General features: G+C 42.3%; 2 protein-coding genes across 5 annotated transcripts in view; one reads left to right on the plus strand and one right to left on the minus strand.

Annotated features, from left to right (window-relative positions):
• The window catches only part of kndc1 (kinase non-catalytic C-lobe domain containing 1), a 354,394-nt gene that overhangs the window by 231,031 nt on the left and 97,488 nt on the right, over window positions 1-25,875 (plus strand). The window lies entirely within an intron of this gene.
• Window positions 819-2,391, minus strand: LOC122561109 (homeobox protein vent1-like). Its single transcript, XM_043712546.2, has 3 exons — window positions 1,837-2,391; window positions 1,481-1,749; window positions 819-1,307 (listed from the first exon to the last, which is right to left on the minus strand). The coding sequence occupies exons 1-3, from the start codon at window positions 2,198-2,200 to the stop codon at window positions 996-998; spliced, it is 945 nt and encodes a 314-aa protein (XP_043568481.2). The 5' UTR covers window positions 2,201-2,391; the 3' UTR covers window positions 819-995.

Here is a 25,875-nt window from a genome sequence, read left to right on the forward strand (position 1 = left end):
TTAGCGTTGTTAATTTATACTAGATGGAGGAACCTTTAGCTTTTAACATATCACATATCATCCCTTTCTACACTTCTGTTAACTTTCTCATCATGCACAAGAAAAAGGACCAAGAGCTTTCTTTCAGTAAGTAAACTTCATAAATTTGCTATCATGGTTCTATCTTTAACTGTCCCAATTGTTCTAGAGCAGCCCAACATCCCACCAAGAATCTTTCTGGGGATTGACCCTGAACTTCCTAGCATTGAGAAAAGTTCTGGCTTTCTCAAGATTACATTGTTCAGCTCATTAATTTACTCCTAAACTTCAGCACTTAAAATTTAAACAAATAAACAAACAAACATTGAACATAGGTTCACTATGTATGTAGCTGCTGGGACTGGCAATGCATAATTTTGAACCATTCTTTATGTTGAATCAGTGTGGAAATGACAAATTACTTCACATACTGCTATGAATACCCTATAAACATCAATAATTTGACTACAATTATGTTTGAAGTATTTTGATTATCTACTGCATACCATGTCAGAGTTAGTCATGAGTACTGGACAGATTGAAGCAGTGATACATCATTTGTCTGGAATGAAGAGATCAGTCTTGAGTTCAGGCTGCCGGCCCTTTAAGGCACTTTTGACAATACCAGTGTACCTTCAATATTGTGTCCTATTGGGAGTCTGTGTCAATCTTGCAATTTACTATGTAGAACCTACTGCCCAAGCTTTACGTTATGGCATGAAGTTGGATAGGAGAATTGAAAACTATGTTGGAACAAGCAACACCCTAAATAAGCACAATGCACTCCAGAAAAATGATCTTTTTGTTCGAACCGTCAATTTTATTATCAAAATAGATAGAAAAATTACAAAATTAAATAGGGCATTAAATAAGGGCAGTTTTTAGTTTTATACTGTATGTCTTCCTTGTTAGCGATATTGCACAACATGCCAAAGTCCCAAGTCCTGGCTACTGGAATTGTGAAGGTCTGGTTTCCATCAGGAACAGATGTACAGCCCCCCTGGCGAAGGATTCAGCAGCAGCGGGTAAAGAAAGGCCTGATACTGAGAAAGGCTTTGTTCCACGTTCGGGCAGTGGCCAGCAACCGGCTGCTGGTAGGCGGCCTGGGGGAAGGGGTGGGAGCCGCTAGCGGCCTGAAGGTAGTATCCCGGGAAGGAGTTGTAAGGCAGGAGCGGTTCTCTCATCCGCGCTGGGCTGGTCAGTAAAGCGGGGCCGGCGAAGGAAACAGAGTACAGATCCTGTAGCTGGCGCTTGAGCTTCATCCTGCGGTTTTGAAACCAAGTCTTCACCTGGTTAAAAACAAAACAATTCCCTTCAAAAAGTGTACAAATCCTTGCAACATGATAAAGTGCAAGTCCTCAGGCTGTACAGGTCAGAGTGGAGAGGAATGCTGACACATGGGGTGTTTTGGGAGTTACAGTGAGTAGGAATGGGCTTACAGAGAGAGGTTCTGCTGACTTGCCTGAGTCTCGGACAAGTGTAGTAAAGCTGCCAGCCTGGACCTCTCCGCCGCCCCCAGGTAGGTGTGCCGCTTAAACTTCTTCTCCAGCTTGTGGATCTGCTGGGCGGTGAAAGCGGTGCGCACACGCCGAGGCCCCTCGCTGTCAGCCTCCGGGTTTCTGTCCGCCTGTTCCCCCTCCTCCTCCTCCTCCTCATCCTCCTCCTCTCGGACTGTACAATCTGATCGGCCAGACTCACTCTCCGAGGCCCAGCAATCCTCACGACCGGACACTGCACAACAACAAATCAAATATTAATGCTGTCAGTGAGCGTCCGCGTCTTGCTGGACATTCTCAGTGAAAGTGGCGTTTTACTTACACTCCGCGCCCGCTGAGTCTTTCAGAGCCGGTTCCTGCCCACACACTCCCATCCAGGGTAGCGCTTGTCTCGTCCGTTCCGATGGGGGATCCCGAGGTTCTGTTCGCCTCTCTTGGGAGATGTCCGTCCTAGGCTGTGTTGAGTTTAGGTGATAGAAGCTGGGAGACAGGGGAAGACCCGGGCTGTGTTCCTCAGCTTTTTTTTTAGTGTACCTCTCGCGGCTACTCCGAGCAAGCCAGTCAATCGAAAAGTTTCCTTTGACCATCATCTCCCTGTGTTTTGTCACTCCAGTGCTCTCTGATCCGTCTGAGTTGCTTGCGAGCAGCTTTGAATTTATGTGGCCTTTCGCAGCGGAGATTTCCATGTGTGAAGAGACTTCAAAGCAAAGATAACGGACAGACAATGCCAAACAATTGGCTCTAATTTAGGAAATCATTAATGTTCTGGAGTATCCGGCAAATCTGTGAATGCTGGCTCCATCATGTCTGCAGCCCTTCTCCCTGGCCTTCCTAAATGGGACATAAAATTACACATCTGAAGGATGCGTGCTGTTTCGTAAATAGGCATGATTAGTAATGAAAGGAATATATATTTATACACGCTAAACACGTATCGCTTTCTTTTAGAGTCGCTCTCAGCAATTTGCAAAGTGTATCCGCTGTCTAACATGGGTGTATAATCAGCCAGTAAAACGAAACTGGGTTAATGTGTGCCCTACGTTCAAAAAGTCTCTGACAAGGAGATAGACAGCAATACAGTCACATCGAAAGAAACTTTAATCCCAGAGAAATTCACATCTGTTTATTTTGACGAGCTTTTTTTTTCTCAGTATTTTGAGTTAATCAATCTAAAAACATCAATGTATTAAGACATTACTAACCGTTGACTCTCCAGCGAATCTCAACTCCTCCTCAATATAGTTTTTTTTCCCCAGTGAAAGCGTAAAATAACTCGAATAACATATCCTCTTGAGTTAATCGTTAAGCTAATCATATGAAATGTCAGCAATGCTGGCCGTTAATCTTGGCCATTTCTGATCCATTAATTCTGATGCAGAGCTGCTCTATTTCTTGCCTCTTATTATCTTGCTTCCTACTATTTTGTTACGTTGACACATGTTATAATCTCAGTGAGTATGGAACATTTCATCTCAAATGTGCCTTATATGTTTAGGAAAGTGGTACTTAATGAAAATAACACAACTCACGGTTGGATGTTGAACTTAAGCTTCAACAAGTAGCCTTATACTTGAAAGTTAAAGGTTGGAGGTCCCAGGCCCTTATCAAATTTTTTTCAGTTACTTCACTGATTTAACTTCACTAACTAGCATTTCTTCAGAGAATACATCTGAAGTTCCAGTAAATTGCTGACCTAATGGTGATTTCTCTTTGATGCCAACATGTCGAACTTGAATTGTCGAAAAGGAACTTTCATACTGACATTTCTTTGACCAATTATCCTCTTACTGTATTTCTCAACATTTCTCTCCATGGTTCTTTGTATATTTAGGAAACTGCATTTTGTTAGTAACAATAGATGGGCGGTATAGTTTGCTATCATTTCTTACCTGCCAGCAATATCTTATGGAGATTTGATAAAATCCAATGTGAATTTTGTTGTAGCACATTGTGAGGTCGCAGACCAGATATATTTGAAAGGAACAGGCTAACTGGAGAAGAGCAAAGCTGAAAATTTAAATTTCTGACAATAACTGAACATATGATTATTAACACCACCTTAGGTTCAAAGGAAAGATTCTAGGAACATACATCATTACTGATACTTTTGACACCTCCTTCTGACAGATCTTACACCAAGAAAATGTAGTCTATCTGATGACAAATGAATTCCCAGGAGAGAACCAGTTAAATTGGCATTCTGCCTTTTTCCACAGTCTCTACAAACTGTTTGAATTCCACCTCCAGTATTCTACTACAATACTTTCCAGGTGCTGTCACAAAATGGTACCATCCACAGGGAATTCTCTACAGTCCTGTCTTTGGTACCCATCTGGTGGATGAGGGGGCTATTAAAGTGGGAGAAGCCATTTCCAACCTGTTTATTATATTACATTATGAAGAAAGAAGGTTATTACTCCACTCTCTAGGTCATTAGTACTTTGTCAATCCAGATGAAAGTTCATCTACTTGGATCTTTACGTATTTCTGCAACTACAGAGGTTGCCTGTATTTCTAGCTATTATTAGTTTGCTTTACAAACTACTTAATTTCTAGGGTGTAGGTTTGCTCGCTGAGCTGTAGGTTTGATATCCAGACATTTCATTGCCTGGCTAGGTAACATCATCAGTGGTGACCTCCAAGTGAAGCGAAGCTGTTTTCTCCTGCTTTCTATTTATATCTTTCTCCTGGATGGGGTTCCTCGGGTTTGTGGTGATGTCATTTCCTGTTCATTTCCTGAGGGGTTGATAGATGGCATGTAGATCTATGTGTTTGTTTGTGGCATTGTGGTTGAAGTGCCAGGCCTCTAGGAATTCTCTGGCATGTCTTTGCTTAGCCTGTCCCAGGATAGATGTGTTGTCCCAGTCGAAATGGTGGGTTTTTTTCTATCCGTGTATAGGGCTACGAGGGAGAGGGGGTCGTGTCTTTTTGTGGCTAGCTGGTGTTCGTGTATTCTGGTGGCTAACTTTCTTCCTGTTTGTCCTATGTAGTGTTTGTGGCAGTCCTTGCATGGGATTTTACTTAATTTCTCCTTCAGATTCAGTATTGGAGCCTCTATAAGAGAAGTTACAAATACTGGAAATACATGACAGAGCTCAGCATAGAATATTCACTGAGATTTCTGGTATCGACTTACCTTAGATCTTAAAACAGGTTTATCTTTTAGCTGTGGAGGCACTAGCCTTTGAATTTGTACATGGAGAAAGTGAGGGACTGCAGATGGTGGAGAACCAGAGTCAAAAGGTATGGCACTGGAAAAAGCACAAAAGGTCAGGCAGCATCTGACGAGCAGGAGAGTCGACATTTCGGGCATAAACCCTTCATCAGGAATGTGTACAGCACTTTCAGAATATATCATATGTAAGTGTTCTCTTTCCAATTCTCATTGGCATCACCTCCTGGTATTACCTCTGGTGTTTATATTTATAGAGGCATTGAGATGTACATCATGGAAACAGACCTTTCAGTCCAACTCATCCATGCTGACCAGATACCCTAAATAAATCTACTCCCATTTGCCAGCTTTTGACCCATATCCCTCTAAACACTTCCTATTCATGTACCCATCCAGATCCCTTTTAAATGTTGTAATTGTACTAGCCTCCACCGTTTCCTCTGGCAGCTCATTTCATACATGTACCACCCTTTGCATGAAAAAGTTGTTCCTTAGGTCCCTTCTAAGTCTTTCCCCTCTCACCCTAAGCCTATGCTCTCTAGTTCTGGATTCCCCCAACCCAGGGAAAAGACCTTGTTTATTTACCCTATCATTGCCCCTCATAATTTTATAAACCTTTATAAGGTCACCTCTCAGCCTCCGACGTTCCAGGATAAACAGCCCCAGCATATTCAGCTTCTCCCTTTAGTTCAAACCCTCCAACCCTGGCAACATCCTTGTAAATCCTCTAATGAACCCTTTCAAGTTTCACAACATCCTCCTGATAGCAGGGAGACCAGAATTGCACACAGTATTTCAATAGTGGCCTAATGAAGGTCATGTACAGCCTCAGCTTGACCTCCCAACTCCTATACTCAATGCTCTGACTAATAAAAGGCAAACATACCAAATGCCTTCTTCACTATCCTATCCAACTGTAACTCCACTTTAAAGGAATTATGAACTTGCATTCCAAGGTCTCTTTGTTCAGTAACAGTCCCCAGGACTTTGCCATTAAATGTATTAAGTCCTACCCTGATTTTCCTTTCCAAAGTGCAGCACCTCACATTTACCTAAATTAAACTCAATCTGTCATTCCTTGGCCCATCTGATCAAGATTCCATTGTATTCAGCAAGGTAACCTTTCTTGCTGTCCACTACACCTCCAATTTTGGTGTCATCTGCAAACTTACTAACTATTCCTCTTATGATTTGGAGATGCCGGTGTTGGACTGGGGTGGACAAAGTTAAAAATCACACAACATTAGGTTATAGTCCAACAGGTTTAATTGGAAGCACTAGCTTTCGGACCGTTTCTCCTTTATCAGTTGATGAAGGAGTAGTGCTCCGAAAGCTAGTGCTTCCAATTAAACCTGTTGGACTATAACTTGGTGTTGTGTGACTTTTAACTAAGCTATCCATAACCTCTTTAAACAGTCTTGTAGTAAAAGTTGACCGTTGGTCTGACTGAGTCTCTCTGGGTAGCCCATACTGTTTGAAGAAAGCTACCAACTCCTCTATCACCTTTTTTTGGCCTTGATACTCCATAATGGAATTGCCTCTAGAAATCAGGTAGACACATCCATTTATGGTTAACAAGTACTGGCTCCCACTTTTAGTTCTCAGGAGGGGACCTACACAATCAATTATAACCCACATGAAAGGTTCTTCAAATGTGGAAATTGGCAACAAAGGTGCTGGTTTTATTACCGCCTGTGGCTGACCTACCATTTCTCATGTCTGACACGTATGGCAAAAGTTAACCACATCTTTGTGCAGTCCAGGCTAATAAATATGTTTTTGTACCTTAGCCTCAGTCTTTTGTACTCCTAGGTGACCTCCTACAGGTGGTTCATGTACTAGAGGTGGCAGAAGACTGGAGGTTGGCTAATGTGGTGCTGCTGTTTCAGAAAGGTGGTAAGGCCAAACCAAGGAACTGTAGACTGGTGAGCCTGAATTCAGTGGTGGGCAAGTTGTTGGAGGGCATCCTGAGGGACAGGATTTACATGTATTTGGAAAGGCAAGGACTGATTAGGGATAGTCAACATGGCTTTGTGTGTGGGATATCATGTCTCACGAACTTGATTGACTTTTTTGAAAAAGTAACAAAGAGGATTGATGAGGGCAGAGCATTAGACGTGATCTGTGTGGACTTCAGTAAGGTGTTCGACAAGGTTCCCCATGGTAGACTGGTTAGCAAGGTTAGATCTCATGGAAGACCGGGAGAACTAGCCATTTGGATACAGAACTGGCTCAAAGATAAAAGACATAGGGTGGTGGTGGAGGGATGTTTTTCAGACTGCAGGCCTGTGACCTGTGGAGTGCCACATGGATCGGTGCTGGGTCCACTACTTTTCATCATTTATATAAATGATTTGGATGTGAACAGAAGAGGTATAGTTAGTAAGTGTGTAGCTGACACCAAAATTGCAGGTGTAGTAGACAGCGAAGAAGGATACCTCAGATTACAACGGGATCTTGATCAGATGGGTCTATAGGCTAAGAAGTGGCAGATGGAATTTAATTTAGATATCTGTGAGGTTCTGAAAATGTGTTGCTGGAAAAGCGCAGCAGGTCAGGCAGCATCCAAGGAACAGGAGAATCGACGTTTCGGGCATAAGCCCTTCTTCAGGAATGAGGAAAGTGTGTCCAGCAGGCTAAGGTAATAGGTAGGGAGGAGGGACTTGGGGGAGGGGCGTTGGAAATGCGATAGGTGGAAGGAGGTCAAGGTGAGGGTGATAGGCCGGAGTGGGGTGGGGGCGGAGAGGTCAGGAAGAAGATTGCAGGTTAGGAAGGCGGTGCTGAGTTCGAGGGATTTGACTGAGACAAGGTGGGGGGAGGGGAAATGAGGAAACTGGAGAAATCTCCTCATATCTGTGAGGTGCTCCACTTTGGGAAAGCAAATCTTAGCAGAACTTATACACTTAATGGTAAGGTCCTAGGGAGTGTTGCTGAACAAAGAGACCTTGGAGTGCAGGTTCATAGCTCCTTGAAAATAGAGTCGCAGGTAGACAGGATAGTGAAGAAGGCATTTGGTATGCTTTTCTTTGTTGGTCAGAGTATTGAGTACAGGAGTTGGGAGGTCATATTGCGGCTGTACAGGACTTTGGTTAGGCCACTTTTGGAATATTGCGTGCAGTTCTGGTCTCCTTCCTATCGGAAGGATGTTGTGAAACTTGAAAGGGTTCAGAAAAGATTTACCCAAGGATATTGCCAGGGTTGGAGGTTTGAGCTACAGGGAGAGGCTGAATAGGCTGGGACTGTTTTCCCCAGCCAACCCATTGTCTCAGCCTGCTCCTGCCCCATCGAACTCATCTCTGCATACCTCGACACTGTCCTGTCCCCCTTAGTCCAAGAACTCCCCACCTACGTTCGGGACACCACCCATGCCCTCCACCTCCTTCATAATTTTCGCTTTGCTGGCCCCCAATGCCTTATCTTCACCATGGACATCCAGTCCCTATACACTTCCATCCAGCATCATGAAGGCCTCCAAGTCCTCCTCTTCTTCCTCTCCCACCATCCCAATCAGTACCCTTCCACTTACACACTCCTTCAACTGACTGAACTGGTCCTCACTCTTAACAACTTCTCCTTCCAATCCTCTCACTTCCTCCAAACCAAAGGAGTAGCCATGGGCACCCGCATGGTCCCCAGCTATGCCTGCCTCTTTGTCGGATATGTAGAACAGTCCATCTTCCGCAGCTACACTGGCACCACACCCCAGCTTTTCCTCCGCTACATCGATGACTGTATTGGCGCTACCTCGTGCTCCAGTTCATCCACTTTACTAACACCTTCCACCCCGACCTCAAATTTACCTGGACCATCTCAGATCCTCCCTCCCCTTCCTAGACCTCTCCATTTCTATCTTGGGCGACCGAGTCAACACAGACATTTACTACACACTGACTGACTCCCACAGCTACCTAGATTACACCTCCTCCCACCCTGTCCCCTGTAAAAACGCCATCCCATATTCCCAATTCCTTCGCCTCCGCCGCATCTGCTCCCAGGAGGACCAGTTCCAATACCGAACAACCCAAATGGCCTCCTTCAAAGACTGCAATTTCCCTTCCAATGTGGTCGACGATGTTCTCCACCGCATCTCCTCTACTTCCCGCACCTCCGTCCTTGAACCCCACCCCTCCAATCGCCACCAGGACAGAACCCCACTGATCCTCACCTTCCACCCCACCTCCGGATACATCGTATCATCCTCCGTCATTTCCGCCACCTCCAGCCAGACCCCACCACCAGTGTTATATTTCCCTCCCCACCCCTATCAGCATTCCGAAGAGACCACTCCCTCTGCGACTCCCTTGTCAGGTCCACACCCCCCACCAACCCAACCTCCACTCACGGCACCTTCCCCTGCAACCGCAAGAAGTGCAAAACTTGCGCCCACACCTCCCCCCTCACCTCCCTCCAAGGCCCCAATGGATCCTTCCATATCCATCGCAAGTTCATCTGCACCTCCACACACATCATTTACTGTATCCGCTGCACCCGATGTGGTCTCCTCTACTTTGGGGTGACAGGCTGCCTACTTGCGGAACATTTCAGGGAACACCTTTGGGACACCCACACTAACCAACCCAACCGCCCCGTGGCTGAACACTTTAACTCCCCCTCCCACTCCGCCAAGGACATGCAGGTCCTTGGCCTCCTCCATCGCCAGACCCTGCCCACACGACGCCTGGAGGAAGAGTGACTCATCTTCCGCCTAGGAACCCTCAAACCACACGGGATGAATGTAGATTTCTCCAGCCTCCTCATTCCCCCTCCCCCCACCTTATCTCAGTCCCAACCCCCGGATTCAGCACCGCCCTCTTGACCTGCAATCTTCTTCCCGACCTCTCCGCCCCCACCCCCTCTCCGTCCTATCACCCTCACCCTCACCTCCTTCCACCTATCGTATTCCCAGTGCCCCTCCCCCAAATTCCCCCCCCCCCCCCCCGCACCTTTTATCTTAGCCCGCTTGGCACACCAGCCTCATTGCTGAAGAAAAGCTTATGCCCGAAACGTCAATTATCCTGCTCCTCGGATGCTGCATGGCCTGCTGCGCTTTTCCAGCACCACACTTTTCGACCCTAATACAGTTGAACCTATATATAGCACCAAATCACCTCAGCTCTGCATTGGCTTCCAACTTCTGAACTTTAAATCCTTTTCCTGGTTTTTAAATCCTTCAGAGTCTTCAACCATCCGTGCTCTGGAATCTCCTCAAGCTCTACAATCCTCAGAAAAATGTGATGGTCTGATTCAGTTTTTTTTGCAATCTCTCCATTTCTGTGGACCCTGCTGGTTATGCCTTCAGCCATCTAAACTGTAAACTCAGGAATTCTCTTCTTTCAGTAAGCTGTCTTCATCAATTTTAAGGCACATGTTTAGAAAACACATCTAATTAATCATGGTAGTCTGATTTCTCCTACTATTTCCATTTGTGGTTTTTGGCAGATTCTTAGGAACCTTTGTGTAATGGTTTACCACCTTAATGGTCCTTTGAAAGTGTACATTTCTACATTACATTGACCTGAGATGATGACCTGACCCCAAGCCATGACATTATTCAAATCTAATTCAATTTCAGTAACATTATCTGACTCCACTCTTGCTTCAGCTCATCTGCTGATGAACCCCTCACCCGTGTCTTCATTACTACTAGACTTCACTACTCTCATGCAGTCCTAGCCACCCTCTCATATTCAGCTCTTCATAAGCTTGAACATCAGCTAAACTTTGTCCATATTCTAATTTACACCAAGTGCCATTTATCTGTTACCCCTCCATTCAGTGGGAAAAAAATACTTTGACTTTAAATTTCTCATTTTTGCTAATACATTCTCGACCTCACTCTTTCACTGTAACTCTTGCTCAACATGACAATCCTGCAATAAATCTGAGTTACTCTAATTCTAGCCTCTTGAAATCCTTGACTTTAATTGCTCCACCTCTGGCATTCATCAGCCAAAGCCATAAACTTTGGAATCTCTCTCTGAAACTCCCCACATCCTTCTATCTCACTTGCCTCTTTGAAAAGAGTTCTTAAAATCTACTTGTTTAGTCAAGCATTTGGTGATCTGTCCTGATGTCTCTTTTGTAGTCTGATATCATATTTTGTTTTATAACACAGTTGTTTTACAGATTTGAGTGCCTTGGCTGTTTGACTACATTAAACCCTAAACATATAAGTCCAGTTTGTTGCATAGTAGTGTGCTATTACTGTAAGGATCTATATTGAGAAGCAACATGTTTAGGCTACCTTTGAATAACTGCATTCAATTCTGGACTCGCTGCTCTCGGAAAGGTGATGTTAAACTTGAAAGGGCTTTGAAAAGATTTACAAAGGTGTTGCATGAGTTGGGGATGGTTTGAGCTACTGGGAGAGACTGAATAGGCTGGGGCTATTTTCCCTGGACCATCAGAGGCTGAACTTATAGAGGTTTATCAAATCATGAAGTGCATTGATAGAGTGAATAGCGAAGGTCTTTTTTCCAGGGTAGGGGTGTCCAAACTAGAGGGCATTGGTTTAAGGTGAGAGGACAAAGAATTAAATGGGACCCAAGGGGCAAATCTTTCAGGCAGATGGTGGTGTGTGTATGGAATCAGCTGCCAGAAGATGTGATGAAGGCTGGTACAATTACAACATTGAAAAGGCATCTGGATGGCTATATGTGTAGGAAGGGTTTAGAGGGACAAAATTAATTTATGATATGGTATTTGGTCAGCATGGACAAGTTGGACTGAAGGGTCAATTTCCATGCTGTACAATTCTATGACTCTATTCATAGAAATGTTTTAATAATTATGGCAAAAAGTATTAATTTATTTAAAGGCATTAGATTTGTGGAATTGGTTGCACTTTAAATTTAGTGCATGTGAATCTGTTATTAATGTTGGTAGTATGCAGTGTCTGTTTGTATTTTTTAAATCTTGTCCAGAAGACAAACACATTATCAAACTTAAACATTTTATGCAGTTATTTTTTCCCTCGAGTTTCCACACTGTAGGGAATCTAATCTAATTTTCAACAGAATCTACTCACTAAAAACCGAATCTATCTCCAAAACAAATGGACATTGATATTCGACTGGGAAATGTAAACTTGTGAATAATTCGGCTAACAATAGTGTACTGATCATCTCACATTATTGGTTGTGCCACGTATGTTCTATACTTCAATAGAATGGCGCGATGGGGTGATTGTAAATCCATTCAATCCGCTTGGGGAGCATTAGACTTTCATTAGACTGTGTGTGCAGTGTCGCTCACACCTTTGAACTGACCGTAGACGTGAGAGGCTGTCACAGCCGATGGTATCAATTGAGTGGAGGTGTAAGGCCGCCCCACTGAGCTGCAGAATGCACTGGCCAACTGGGTCCAACGGGCCAAGGTGTGGCGCCCTCACAATCAGCTCGCTTTACTCGCCACGTTATTTTCGCTCACCTATTCCTAATGATATTTGATGGGGTTTTTTTAAAAGCAAAGGTGCCCACTCTCACAGCCATGATTTGGAGACGCCGCTGTTGGACTGGGGTGTACAAAGTTAAAAATCAGACAACACCAGGTTATAGTCCAACAGGTTTATTTGGAAGCACTGTTGGACTATAACCTGGTGTGTGATTTTTAACTTTGTACGCTCTCACAGTGTGACTGTAGTCTCAGTTTTGCACTTTTCATAAATGTGGATATTTTTGTCAAATGCTCTGATCAATGCTGTTGAAGATGTTGAATCGAGGTGCTAATGTTCATTTATATCCCGGAATGATTCAGGGAGCATAATGCCCGCGGGTCAGAAGAAAATTCGAAAATGGTTTCGGGTGATAAAAACTGTCCGTGAAACCAATTTAGATTAAATTAACTCAAGGTTAATTTTAACGCTAATTGTTTCATCCCCATCGACATTTCACTGGAACATTATTTTTTGTTTAACCCCTATTAGTTTATTATTTTGGATTTTGTATAATATTTTGGGTCTGTCTCCCGTTAACGTTGAAACCCCAACGGCACGGGAGCCGATCATAATACCGTCACATTGTTTTGCATGATCTTGGGATGAAACGAGTTTAAAATCCTTGATTATGGGTATGATGTCTCGTCCACAAAACATGGCAAACATCTATGGTACTGACATTCGAAATATAACTCAAACATAAGTCCCATAATAATGAAAACTGGCCAAGAGACATAAATGAAGTCTTTTCCTTGGGATCTGTTGTGTGGTGGCTGCCCAGGTAAAAATCTACAGAATGGACACACACAGACCTCATGGCGCCAACGATTAGCAGCTTTAGCGATTCCCAATATTTCATTGATGTCTTTAATTAGTTCAAACTGGCTCCCGCTGTTTGCTCATTATCTTCCCTTTTGATGCCTCTTCAGACATGCAAATTCTCAGCCGGCCTGAACAAACGCTCTCCTCTTTAATTGATTGTGACAGATCCAAGAAAGGGAGACGGCTTTGGTGTGCAGTTTGCTCCCCCGCCCTATCCTTTCTCCGTTACTCACAGGCTTGAAGTCGCCTTAATGAGAGAGAGAGAGAGAGCATGTTCGATCATGCATTGGTTACTGATCCACATAGTGAGTGTCTCCATACCCTACCCGTTCTGTGCTGTCTGTAATATCAATTGCAAATGCAAAAATTGCACCGATGGGCCGAATAGCCTCATTCAGCAAAGTCTCAATTCTGGGAAGATATTTAAAAGAAAATATAATAGCAAGTGGCCTACTAAATCAACTTTGAATTGACCAAACGAGTCAATTACAGTTTTTAACAATACGGAAAGAGGCCCTTCGGCCCGTTGTGTCCATAGCTGTCACCAAAAATCCATCTATTCTAATTCCATTTCCAGCATATCTGTGCTGGAGCCCCTCCATATGCAAGTACATCATCCATCAATGTAAGAAAAACAAATAGGAAATTAAAATATATTGCATGTTTGATATTATCAAACTCATAAATCAAATCATTACCTAATTTTCTAACGGAGTGCCTAATCAGCCAGACACATTCACAGGACACCACATTCAATGGTGAATCAATACTGCTTTTCTTGTGCCTTTAGCAAATCAGCATCAAATGCTGATTCTAATTGTAGAAAATCACAGAATCATTTGGGCATAGGAGGTTATGGGATGATCCTGGAACATCTGAATGATTGATCACTATACATCATCTTCCCCTTTCACCCCATTTACACTTTGGCCAACAGGTATCCACCCATCTCAGATCTAGGAGTTGACAGAGTTTCATCTGCAGATTATAAAATAAAATTCCAACCTCCTTCAAAATTTCTAACTTCAAGTCTGAAAGGCCAGCATTTAATTTTAAGCTACAATTAACTACATTACAATACTACAATAATAGGCCCTACTACAAGAATAGGCCTTAGTCATTCTGTTCCAGTTCACTTGGAGTACACAGGATAATGAGGACAATGACGACATACAAAAATCCAGAAAAGACCAATCCTGGTCAAATAACACCTCAAGTCTATTCTCAACTACTTCATTATGTAGATTGCTTGAGACCAATCTGTGACAGTTATTTTAACCAGCCATATCATTGTTTTAACCAGGCATATTATGACCAAGAGGTCGGACTTGAATCAGATCTCCTGACTCAAAGATAGAGATTCTACCACTATGCCATAAGGCTAGGAGAAAGTGAGAATTGCAGATGCTGGAGCTCAAAGTTGAGAGTGTATTGCTGGAAAAGCACAGCAGGTCGGCAGCATCTGAGGAGCAGGAGAATCGCGTTTCAGGCATAAGCCCTTCCTCAGGAATCTGATTCTCCTGCCCCTCGGATGCTGCCTGACCTGCTGTGCTTTTCCAGCACCACACTCTCGACTATGCCATAAGACCCACCATGACTGCTGTCATCATGAACAGCTTGGTGGAAATTGTCAAAAGCATATTGATTCTCAGGACCTCCAGCATTCATAGGATGTTGCCTCTTTATAAACTGATGTTTTGATTGTTGGAGGTCAGTTATTTCAGTTCCATGACAAGAGTTCCCCAATGCTGTGTCATAGGCACAACCATTTTCATCTGCTTCATCAATGACCTTTCCCCTGTCATAAGATCAGAAGTGGAAATGTTTGATGATTTTATAATATTCTGTAATATTCTCAAGTCTTCAGACACTAAAGCAGCTTGTGAATAAAATTCAAGCTTAGTCTAAATAGGTGGCAAGTAACAATCATGGCTGGCCGGTGGTGGCCACATCCCACAGCAAGACTAGCTTTTGCCCCTTGATATTCAATGCCATACCAAGTTGTTCCTCCCTAATCCAGCAATCTCTGCTCTGGCAATCTCGATGGTCCAGCAAATTTAAAGTTTTCTGAGGAAACGTGGTACTTCTGGTTTTCTGATGTGCTCCTGGAACTTTAATGATTTAATAGTTTGAAATTACATCAAAGGGAGCAGCAAAGTACAAACATGAGTCATTTTCAGTACAGCAAAAAGTTGAATTATTGAAAAAAATAGCCCATTGTGAGGCTTACAATGTTGGGTTTTCCAGAGCGTGAGACAACGAAAGTAAGAATGTTATGGCAGTCCGTAAGACATTAAAGGAGGGTAAAAATAGTAATTTTAGATCTCGCAGAGGTTTAGATTTTGTAGAATACTGGAATGGGCATTTGTGCAGAATTATTCATTTCCAAGCAAATATTCCACTAAGAACTGAACTTGCACCATGAGTGTGAATATTGATGAGGATGGCAGCAGAAGTTTTGGAATGGGGATAGCTTTAGTCTACAATGAGTGTTCAGTGAAAAAGCAGGCATATATTTAAGCAACTGCAAAGTTTGTTGAAGAATTTGTAGTTAGTTGGCACTGAGTGGTTATCCCCAGTACTGTGTACAGTGCTGATGAAACTGCTGTCTATTGTTGTTGCATGTCTCATGAAACTTTAACAGCTGAGGCTGAGGAGGTGTCAACTGGAGTGAAGGATTTAAAGCACAGGATGTTTGGTCTTGCTCAAGCTCATGTGAGTCCAAGGTCCTTCAAAAGGTTAAAATATTTCCAGATTTCTACTGTGGCAACAAGAAAGGTTGGATAATCATTAAATTATGTTTTGAGTGGTTTGAGAAATAGTTTGTTCCTGAGGTTACAGCCCATTGTACAAGAGTTACCCCGCACCTGCTGGAGTGTATTTAACCCCTAACTATACATCTCTGATTCAGCCTTGCAATCAGGGTATCTAACAATCTCTTAAATTGAAATTTGTGCACCTATTGCTTGTGGCTGTTAATGTTGGAAGATCTGCGCTAACATTTCAAAAAGAATTTCACCTCAAGGGTATGGCCTGGACACAAGCTTGCACCTGGCTGAAAGTTAATCTGCCCACTCTGAAGCATGTACGACATAATCTGTGGCCAACCTTCATGAGAGTATTCTGATGCAGCTCAGGAGAATGATTTCACTGGATTGAGACTGTTTCAAGACAAACAAATTATTCTTGAGTTGTTGGAGAATGCCAACAATTCATCCAGCCCTGCAGAGCTTGGGGTGGATCAAAATTGAAGAAAGAAAGGTTTACAGGATTGGATGGATGTTAGCAAAGATGCACCAATTATTAAACAAGTGGCTGATGAAGAAATCATGTGAATGGTGCTGGTGGGTATAGTAAAGATAAGTGAATTTACGGTTGAGACCAAAATTGCAGAAAGAATTTCCACTGTTAGATGCATTAAATTGGCCACAGATTTTATAGCTGGAGCAGATGTACAATTTCAAGCAAAAGGTCATATCTGCATACAGAGGAACCTCGATTATCCGGCTTTCGATTATCCAAATATCGGATTATCCAGTAAGATTGCAAGGTCCTGGTGTTCAGCTACACCATGTTATCCAGCATTCGATTATCTGGAATTCAGTGAATCAAATGAAACACTCCCCACCCGTGTCCATCAGAAATTCAAGGTTCCTCTGTAAATGATGTAATGGAAACACATCAAAGACCAAAATATATTACTCAAACCAAGCTGCAAGACTGATTCAACAAAATAGACAAGAAGAATAGTCATCACCATACGACAAGTGCCTGTGTAAGTGATAATTCCATAGTTGGATAGCTCAGCAAGCACCAACATCAAAAATTAGCACACATAGAATGCCTTTGTATCACCCTTCGGGATAGTAGAGAAAGGAATGGTTTATGAACTCCTGTGTTGACCCTGACATGTGTCCTCACGTGGTCAGGCAAATTCTCTAGACTGTCCAATATGAGGCTGCTGGATTAAGGAGGTACAAGCTGCACAATCGCTAATTCCACCACCATCAACATTTTGGGATTGCCATTGACAAGAAGCTTAACTCATTTAGCCACATAAATATTGAAGCTGCAAGGCAAAGTCAAAGACTGGACATTGTGCAGTGAGTAGCACACCTCCAAATTACTTAAAAGCCTGTCCACTTAAAACAAACAAATCAGGGATGTGATGGAATACACACCAGTTATCTGAATGAGTGAAGCTTCAACAATACTTGAGATGCTCAACAGAATTAAGAAGAAAGCAGCCCAAATTCTCAGTACACCATCCATCACTTTGAACATTCACATCTCCAGCCAATGGCATACAGTAGCAACAGTGTGTACGATCTATTCATGAGCAATGCACAAGCTTTCTATGACAGGATCTTATCAAACTCTGGCCCCTGCTACCCAGAAGGACAAGAGCAGCAGATGCATGGCAACACCACCATGCAAAATTCCTCTCAAGCTCCAGTATTTGTTGTATCACACGATCCATATTTGGAACTATATTACAGTGGTGCTGGAAAAGCACAGCAGGTCAGGCAGTATCTGAAGAGCTCGACTTTAATCTCCAGCATCTGCAGTACCCACTTCCACCCATTTTGAGCTATATGGCCATTTCTTCACTGTCACCGAGTCAAAGTCCTGCAACTTCCTTCCTTGTGGCACAATGGAGGCACCTATACTACATGGGCTACAGTGGCCTGAGAAGGGTGACTTACTTTCTCAGTGACAGCTAGGGATAGATATCAAATGCCAGCCTGGTCAGTGACACCAACACTCTGGAAAAAATACCAAAGAATGGACATCCTTGCTGTACCCTTTCCAAGGTTGATATATTCTTCCTGAATAGTTTGAGGCTAATGCAGCAGGCGAAAGGGACAATGTTACTGAATTGGAAGCCTTGGTAATTATAGATGTTATAGACTTAAAAGTTTTTGGTCAAACGGAGTTGGGGTATGCAATATATGACCGTACTTATTCGAACCGAATATACACCCAACAAAGCATCACTCCAATTTCCACTATCAGCAGTAATTTGCTTTATATTAAAACATCACTCTATCCTGAAGGGTCTTTAAGAAAGGAACTCTCAAATTCCTACTAACAAATTCACATGTTTGAGGGATGCCAGAAATGTGAGTGTACACTGTTGGCCGGACGTCAATACAAGAGGAATTTATCGCTGTTATTTTTATATATGACGACGTCGGTCCTTCTTAGTGAAAAGTGTGACGTTAGATGGGATTTACCCAGCTCTCATCTTCAAACAAACCTCTGGTCATGGCTATCAGTTGTCGTGAGGTTTACCATAAACATCTTGTGTATCGCTGGCCGCGTTTAGAGATTAGCAACAATCCGCCAGCACTGTAAATGATTTGTAAACACTATAATTTGCATTTGTTTGGCTGGCTTTATTGTTTTCCCTTCCCACGAGACTTTGATCATAGTCAAACGATCGGAACAGCCACAACAGGACGATTTATATTAACACTTGAGCGCCAGACTCTTGGCGCCCGTCTGCGTGCGAAAATGTAGGCGCTGTGATGTTAGACATAGGAGCTAATTTGGTTCTTTCAGATTCAGCCACTTGGTTAAAACTCGCCAACTTTCCCCTTCTAATCGTTTTGTTTAAAGTGCGTGACTGGACAACTGGTCCATTTATCAACGGAATTGAGGGCATTAAAATCAGAATGTATTCGTCACTTTTGTTTTAACTTTATGAGAATTTCCGAACATAAACTTGCCCCAAGAAAATTAACTCCTGGGGTTAAGGAGGGCTTTAATTTTGCTTAGTGATGTAAATAACTCCGTGTACTAATGGTGGCGATATCCATTTGGTTTTGAAACACTAATCGCAAGAATACTTCTTTCAGTAAAAGCGCCTTGTGATCCCTTTTGCATCTCCAACAGTACTATGAACGGTTAAACAGCGGAGTGTGCAGTTGCCCGAAAAAATGACTGAAGCAAATCTGAGTGTACGTCAAAGACACTGGGTGTGACCAGGTTTGCAGTGATCTGTCCCAATTCATTGCTCTCTCTTTGCCAGCTAGCGCACCAATCACCAATGTATCACGTCGTCAAACGAAGTCTTAGAAACAATCAAAGATATTTGGACTAATTACTTTCAAACATAAACCAATATAGGTTTTTTTAGATTAGAATCCCTACAGTGTGGAAACAGGCCCTTTGGCCCAACAAGTCTACACCAACCCTCCGAAGAGCAACCCACCCAGACTCATTCCTCTACATTTACCTCTGACTAATGCACCTAACACTATGGACTGTGGGAGGAAACCGGAGCATCCGGACGAAACCCACACAGACACAGGGAGAATGTGCAAACTCCACACAGTCACCTGCGGCTGGAAGCGAACTTGGGACCCTGGTGCTGTGAGGCAGCAGTGCTAACCACTGAGCCACCATGCTACCCGACAGTGAATTTATAAATGCCATTAGTGGATTATTTGAAGTCATTGCAAAAATAATCAATTCAAATAATCCTACCTGTTAGAATTCTTCCCCCCTCCTCCCACCAACAGTTAAACAAGAACCAGCCCATGTACCACAGTCTGTAACAGCTGCCTTCTTTTGCAGAATGAAACTTAACCCACATGTCACAGCTGCTTACATGAATATATTAAAAATATACTGGATACCCACAGTTGACTATTATTCCTACAACATGTTGAGTTATTTGAAATCTGAATGCAAACACCTGAACAACAACTGATAGAGTCATAGAGATGTACAGCATGTAAACACACCCTTCGGTCCAACCTGTCCATGCCGACCAGATATCCCAACGCAATCTAGTCCCACCTGCCAGCACCCGGCCCATATCCCTCCAAACCCTTCCTATTCATATACCCATCCAAATGCCTCTTAAATGTTTAATTGTACCAGTCTCCACCACTTCCTCTGGCAGCTCATTCACGAATAAAAGTTGCCCCTTTGGTCTCTTTTATATATTTCCCCTCTCACCCCAAACCTATGCCCACTAGTTCTGGATTCCCCGACCCCAGGGAAAAAACTTTGTCTATTTACCCTACCTATGTCCCTCATAATTTTGTAAACCTCTATAAGGTCACCCCTCAGCCTCCGACGCTCCAAGGAAAACAGCCCCAGCCTGTTCAGCCTCTCCCTATAGCTCAAATCCTCCAACCCTGGCAACATCCTTGTAAATCCTTTCTGAGCCCTTTCAAGTTTCACAACATCTTTCCAATAGGAAGGAGACCAGAATTGCATGCAATATTCCAACAGTGGCCTAACCAATGTCCTGAACAGCCGCAATATTACCTCCCAACTCCTCTAATCAATACTCTGACCAACTAAGGAAAGCATACCAAACACCTTCTTCACTATCCTATCTAGCTGCAACTCCACTTTCATGGAGCTGTGAGTCTGCACTCCAAGGTCTCTTTGTTCGGCAACACTCCCTAGGACCTTACCATTAAGTGGAAAAGTCTTGCTAAGATTTGTTTTCCCATAATGCAGCATCTCACATTTATCTGAATTAAACTCCATCTGCCACTTCTCAGCCCATTGGCCCATCTGATCAAGGTCCTGTTGTAATCTGAGGTAACCCTCTTCGCTGTCCACGACACTTCCAATTTTGGTGTCATCTACAAACTTACTAACTGTACCTCTAATGCTCACATCCAAATCATTTATGTAAATGACAAAAAGAGAGGACCTAGCACCGATCCTTGTGGCTCTCCACTGGGCACAGGCCTTCAGTCTGAAAAACAACCCTCCACCATCACCCTCTGTCTTCTACCTTTGAACCAGTTCTGTATCCAAATGGCTAGTTCTCCCTGTATTCCATGAGATCTAATCTTGCTAATCAGTCTCCCATGGGGAACCTTGTAGAATGCCTTACTGAAGTCCATATAAATCACATCTACAGCTCTGCGCTCATCAATCCTCTTTGTTACTTCTTCAAAAAACTCAATTAAGTTTGTGAGACATGATTTCCCACGCACAAAGCCTAATCAGTCCTTGCCTTTCCAAATACATGTACATCCTGTCCCTCAGGATTCCCTCCAACAACTTGCCCACCACCGAGGTCAGGCTCACCGGTCTAAAGTTCCCTGGCTTGTCCTTACTACCCTTCTTAAACAGTGGCACCATGTTTGCCAACCTTCAGTCTTCTGGCACCTCACCTGTGACTATCCATACATACATATATCTCAGCAAGAGGCCCAGCAATTGCTTCTCTAGCTTCCCACAGAGGTCTAGGGTACACCTGATCAGGTCCTGGGGATTTATCCACCTTTACCCATTTCAAGACATCCAGCACTTCCTCCTCTGTAATCTGGACATTTTGCAAGATGTCACCATCTATTTCCCTCCAGTCTATATCTTCCATATCCTTTTCCACAGTAAATACTGATGCAAAATACTCATTTTGTATCTCCCCCGTTTTCTGCGGCTCCACACAATTTTGCTGATCTTTGAGGGGCCCTATTCTCTCCCTAGTTATCCTTTTGTCCTTAATGTATTTGTAAAAACTCTTCGGATTCTCCTTAATTCTATTTGCCAAAGCTATCTCATGTACCCTCTTAAGTATACTCCTACTTCCTTTATATTCTTCTAAGGATTCACTCGATCTATCCTGTCTATACCTTACATATGCTTCCTTCTTTTTCTTAACCAAACCCTCAATTTCTTTAGTCATCCAACATTCCCTATACCTACCAGCCTTTCCTTTCACCCTGACAGTAATATACTTTTTCTGGATTCTCAATACCTAATTTCTGAAGGCTTCCCATTTTCCAGCCGTCCCTTTACCTGCGAACATCTGCTCTCAATCAGCTTTCAAACATTGTTGCCTTATACCATCAGAATTGGCCTTTCTCCAATTTAGAACTTCAACTTTTAGATCTGATCTATCCTTTTACATCACGATTTTAAAACTAATAGAATTATGGTCACTGGCCCCAAAGTGCTCCACCACTGATACCTCAGTCTCCGGCCCTGCTTTATTTCCCAAGAGTAAGTCAAGTTTTGCACCTTCTCTAGTAGGTACATCCACAATAGAAATAGAGAAAATAGGAGCAGGAGTTTTCCATTTGGCTCTTTGAACCTGCTCTTTCACTCAATATGATCCCTGCTGATCATCCAACTCAATACCTTGTTCCTCCTTTCTCCCCCATACCCTTTGATCCCTTTAACCCGACGAGCGTATGAGGCAAGGACTTACAAATGTTGATTGGAGAGGCAGATGTTCGCAGGTAAAGGGACAGCTGGAAAATGGGAAGCCTTCAAAAACGAGATAACCAGAGTCCAGAGACAGTATGTTATTGTTGAGGTGAAAGGCAAGGCTGGTAGGTGTAGGGAATGCTGGATGACTAGAGAAATTGAGGTTTTGGTCAAGAAAAAGAAGGAAGCATATGTCATTTGGACAACAGAGATCGAGTGGATCCTTAGAAGAGAATAAAAGCAGTAAGAGTTTACTAAAGAGGGAAATCAGGAGGGCAAAAGGGGAACATGTGAGAGCTCTGGCAAATAGGATTAAAAATGAATCCAAAGGGCATCCCCTAAGGATCTATCTTTTGCCCTCTCTTCTCACCTACTTGTCGTTCATTGGCAAAAGCATCTGAAAAATTAGTATTACATTTATGAGAGGTCATTGAGTATGATCTATTTTCCATTCTGGGAATATGACTGCATGGTGACCAAGGCTGTAAACTGAACATTGAAAGATATTTGACATTTAAGAAGGATGAGCAGAAAGAAAAAGCAGCTTGTAGTTGTACTGATAATAAAGGATGAGATCAGTACATTAATAAGGGAGGATCGCAGATTGGAAGAATGTGTTTGGATGGAGCTAAGTGACAGCAACAAGCAGTGAACACTGGTGCTAGTTGTTTACATGCCAGCACACAGTACTGATAATGTGGCTATGGTATTAATCAGGAGCTGAGAGAAGCATGTAGCATGGGTAATACGGTAATCATGGATGACTTCAATCTGTGTAAAAGTTAGGTCAACATAATGAACCCTCATGCTGTGGAGAAGCAGTTGCTGGAATGTGTTAGGAATGGCTTTCTAGAGCAGAATATTGAGGAACTGAAGAGAGAACTAGTTTCCATACATACAGACAAAAAAGGACACCACTTTGACTGGGACAACACACACATCCTAGGACAGGCGAAACAAAGAATTCTTAAAGGTATGGCATTCTAACCAGAACTCCATTAATAAACACATAGATTTAGATCCCATGTACTTTCCCTTGAGAAAAAGAACCAGAAATTACATCATGCACCTTAAGAAATCAAGACCTATAAATAGAGAGGCGGGACATACCACCAGCGCTTCACCAGAGACTCTCACTGATGATGTTACCTAGTCAAAGTGACAAAACATCTGAAAAGAAACCTTCCAGCTCAGCCAGCTAACTTACATACAGAACAAGTTATTTTATGTCAAGATAAAGGGCTAATTCATAATCTTTTTATAAAATAACCTGTAAAGATGAGTGATTATCATATGAAAGATGTTGAAGGTACATGGAGTAATCTGAGGTGGGTGTTACATTTGAACAAAGCAAATTATGAAGGAATGAGGTACAAATTGGCTGATATAGATTGGGATAATACATTAAAAGCTATGATGATACTTTGGGAATGGATAGTCCTTAAATATTTATTAAATAGTGTACAGAAACCATACATTCATTCAAAGCATAAGAATCTAAAACAGTCAGTCAACTACAGTTAACATTGGACATTAAGCATTGTGTAAGATTAAAGAAAAAGGTCAATGAAGATTCCAGAGACACCAGAAAATTTGAATTGTTTAGAACAGAGCAAGGCAAGATCAACAAACGAATAAAAGGAGAATAGAATATGAACACATATGAGCCAAAAACATAAAAACAGGGTCTAAACAATTCTATATTTATTTAGAAAGGAACTGCTTCGCTAAGACAAAGGTTGATTAAAGGTAGAGTTAGGAGAATTTATAATGAGAAAAGCATAGTAGCTAAATGATGAGGTTGGGTCTTTCATTACTGTGTGTGATAAACAGCATTCCAGAATTAGAAATCCATGGGACTTGGGAGGATGAGAAATTGAAGGAAATTTATGTTAGTAAAAAGATTGTGTCAGAGAAATTAATGGGACTGAAGGTTGATAAGTCCCTGAGCACCTATTCTACATCTCAGAGTGCTGAGAAACATTATCTATGCAGATGATAGAAAATCAATGATCCCCTTCCAAAATTCAACAGATACTGGAATGGTTCCAAAGGATTGGGAAGTAGCAAATATAACCCCACTGTTTGAAAAAGGAGGCAGAAAGAAAATAGGGAATCACATACCTGTTAGCCTTATACCAATTTTAGGAAATTGCTAGCATTTATTATAAAGGATGTGATCAGTGGATAGTTGGATAATAATGATTGGATTAGCAATAATCAGTGTTGGTTTGTGAATGGAGAAATAATGTTTGAGGAACTCTTTGGAGTGTTTTGAGGAGGTTATTAACACAGTTGAATGATGAATTGATGAACATTGTATATTTTAATTTTCAGAAGGCTAACCCTAAACCTAACTCCACAAAAGGAAGTTGGCTCGCAAAAATGAAAGCACTTAGGGTGGGAGGTACAGTATTAGGTGGATTTTGGAATGTTTAATATGTGGAAAACAGAGAGTAGCAATAAATGGACCATTTTCTGACAGGTTTTGACCAGTGAAATCCCACAAGGATGAGTATTTGGGTCTCTGCTGTTCACAAAATATGGATATGGGGACGTAAAGTACTATTTCCAAGTTCACAAATGGCACAAAGCTATGTGATAACATGTGCTGTGAGGAAGATGCAAAGCAGCTTCAAAGAGATTTGAACAGACTTGGTGATTGGATAAGGTGTGGCAGATAGAAAAAATGTGAAGTTCGCCACTCTGATAGGAAGAACAGCTGATGGAATATCTCTTAAATGATGCGAGGTTGTAAAGTGTAGATGTAATAAAGGACATGGATGTCCCTGACAGTAAGTCACTGGAGGCTAACATGCAAGTACAGCAGGCAATTACAAAAGCTGAGAGACTGTTAGCCTTTATTACAAGAGGATTTCAGTACAGGAATGGAGAAATCTTCCTTCAATTGTGTGAAACGTTGTTTAGACTGTACTTAAAGTAATGTTTGCAGTTTTGGTTTCCTTATGTCAGGGAGGATATCATTGTAATTGAGGGAGTCTAATAAAGATTTGCCAAACTTGTTCCAACGATAGCGGGACTGTCCTCAGAAGAAAGAATGTGGAAAATGGACCTGTAATCTCTAGACGTTTGAAGAATGAAAAATGATCTAATTGAAACCTTCAAATGATTAAAGGGATAGAGGGAGGAGATGATTCCCATGGTTAGAGAGTCTAGAAGCAGAGGGGACAATTTCAAAATAAGGGAAAGGTCCCTTAGGATCTAAATTAGCTTCATGCAGAATACTAGAAAGACTTCTGAGAATCCTTCCAAAGACAAGCAACTTAATTTGCTTGGATAGATTGGAGGAGTTGGGATTGTTTTTGTTAAGAGAGGTTTAAGAGGAGATTGGATAGAAGTATTCAAAAACCATAAGGGGATTGACACAGACCAGGTAGCAAGAAACTATTTCCCCTGGTAGAAGGGTGAAGAACCAACGTTAAGAACACAGATTTAAGCTGAGTGACAAAAGAACCAACAAGTGACACGAAGATAAACATTTTAATGCAGTTGGTGGTTAGGATCTGAAATGTCTTGTCTAAGAATGTGATAGGGTAGATTCAATTGTGGCTTTTAAAAAGGAACTGGATAAGCAATTGAGAAAAAAAATGCAGGACTTAGAGAAAAGGCAAGGATGTGGGACTTGGCTGAGTTGTTCTTGCTGAGAGCTGGCATAGATTTGATGAGTTGAAAGATCTCCTGCTGCTCTGTTAACATTCAATGATTCTGTTGGTGTGGTT

This window comes from Chiloscyllium plagiosum, unplaced genomic scaffold (assembly GCF_037043375.1).
Source record: "Chiloscyllium plagiosum isolate Xiang-an unplaced genomic scaffold, Cpla_swu_hap1 HiC_scaffold_22, whole genome shotgun sequence".
Lineage (NCBI taxonomy): Eukaryota > Metazoa > Chordata > Chondrichthyes > Orectolobiformes > Hemiscylliidae > Chiloscyllium > Chiloscyllium plagiosum.

Bases quoted from the DNA above. Each gene is read 5' to 3' on its own strand.
- LOC122561109 (XM_043712546.2), bottom strand. From the start codon at position 2,200: ATGGAAATCTCCGCTGCGAAAGGCCACATAAATTCAAAGCTGCTCGCA. The intron at 1,750-1,836 runs GTAAGTAAAACG...GTTGTTGTGCAG, and splicing joins AGACTCAGCGGGCGCGGAGT to TGTCCGGTCGTGAGGATTGC. The intron at 1,308-1,480 runs GCAAGTCAGCAG...GTTTTTAACCAG, and splicing joins TACACTTGTCCGAGACTCAG to GTGAAGACTTGGTTTCAAAA.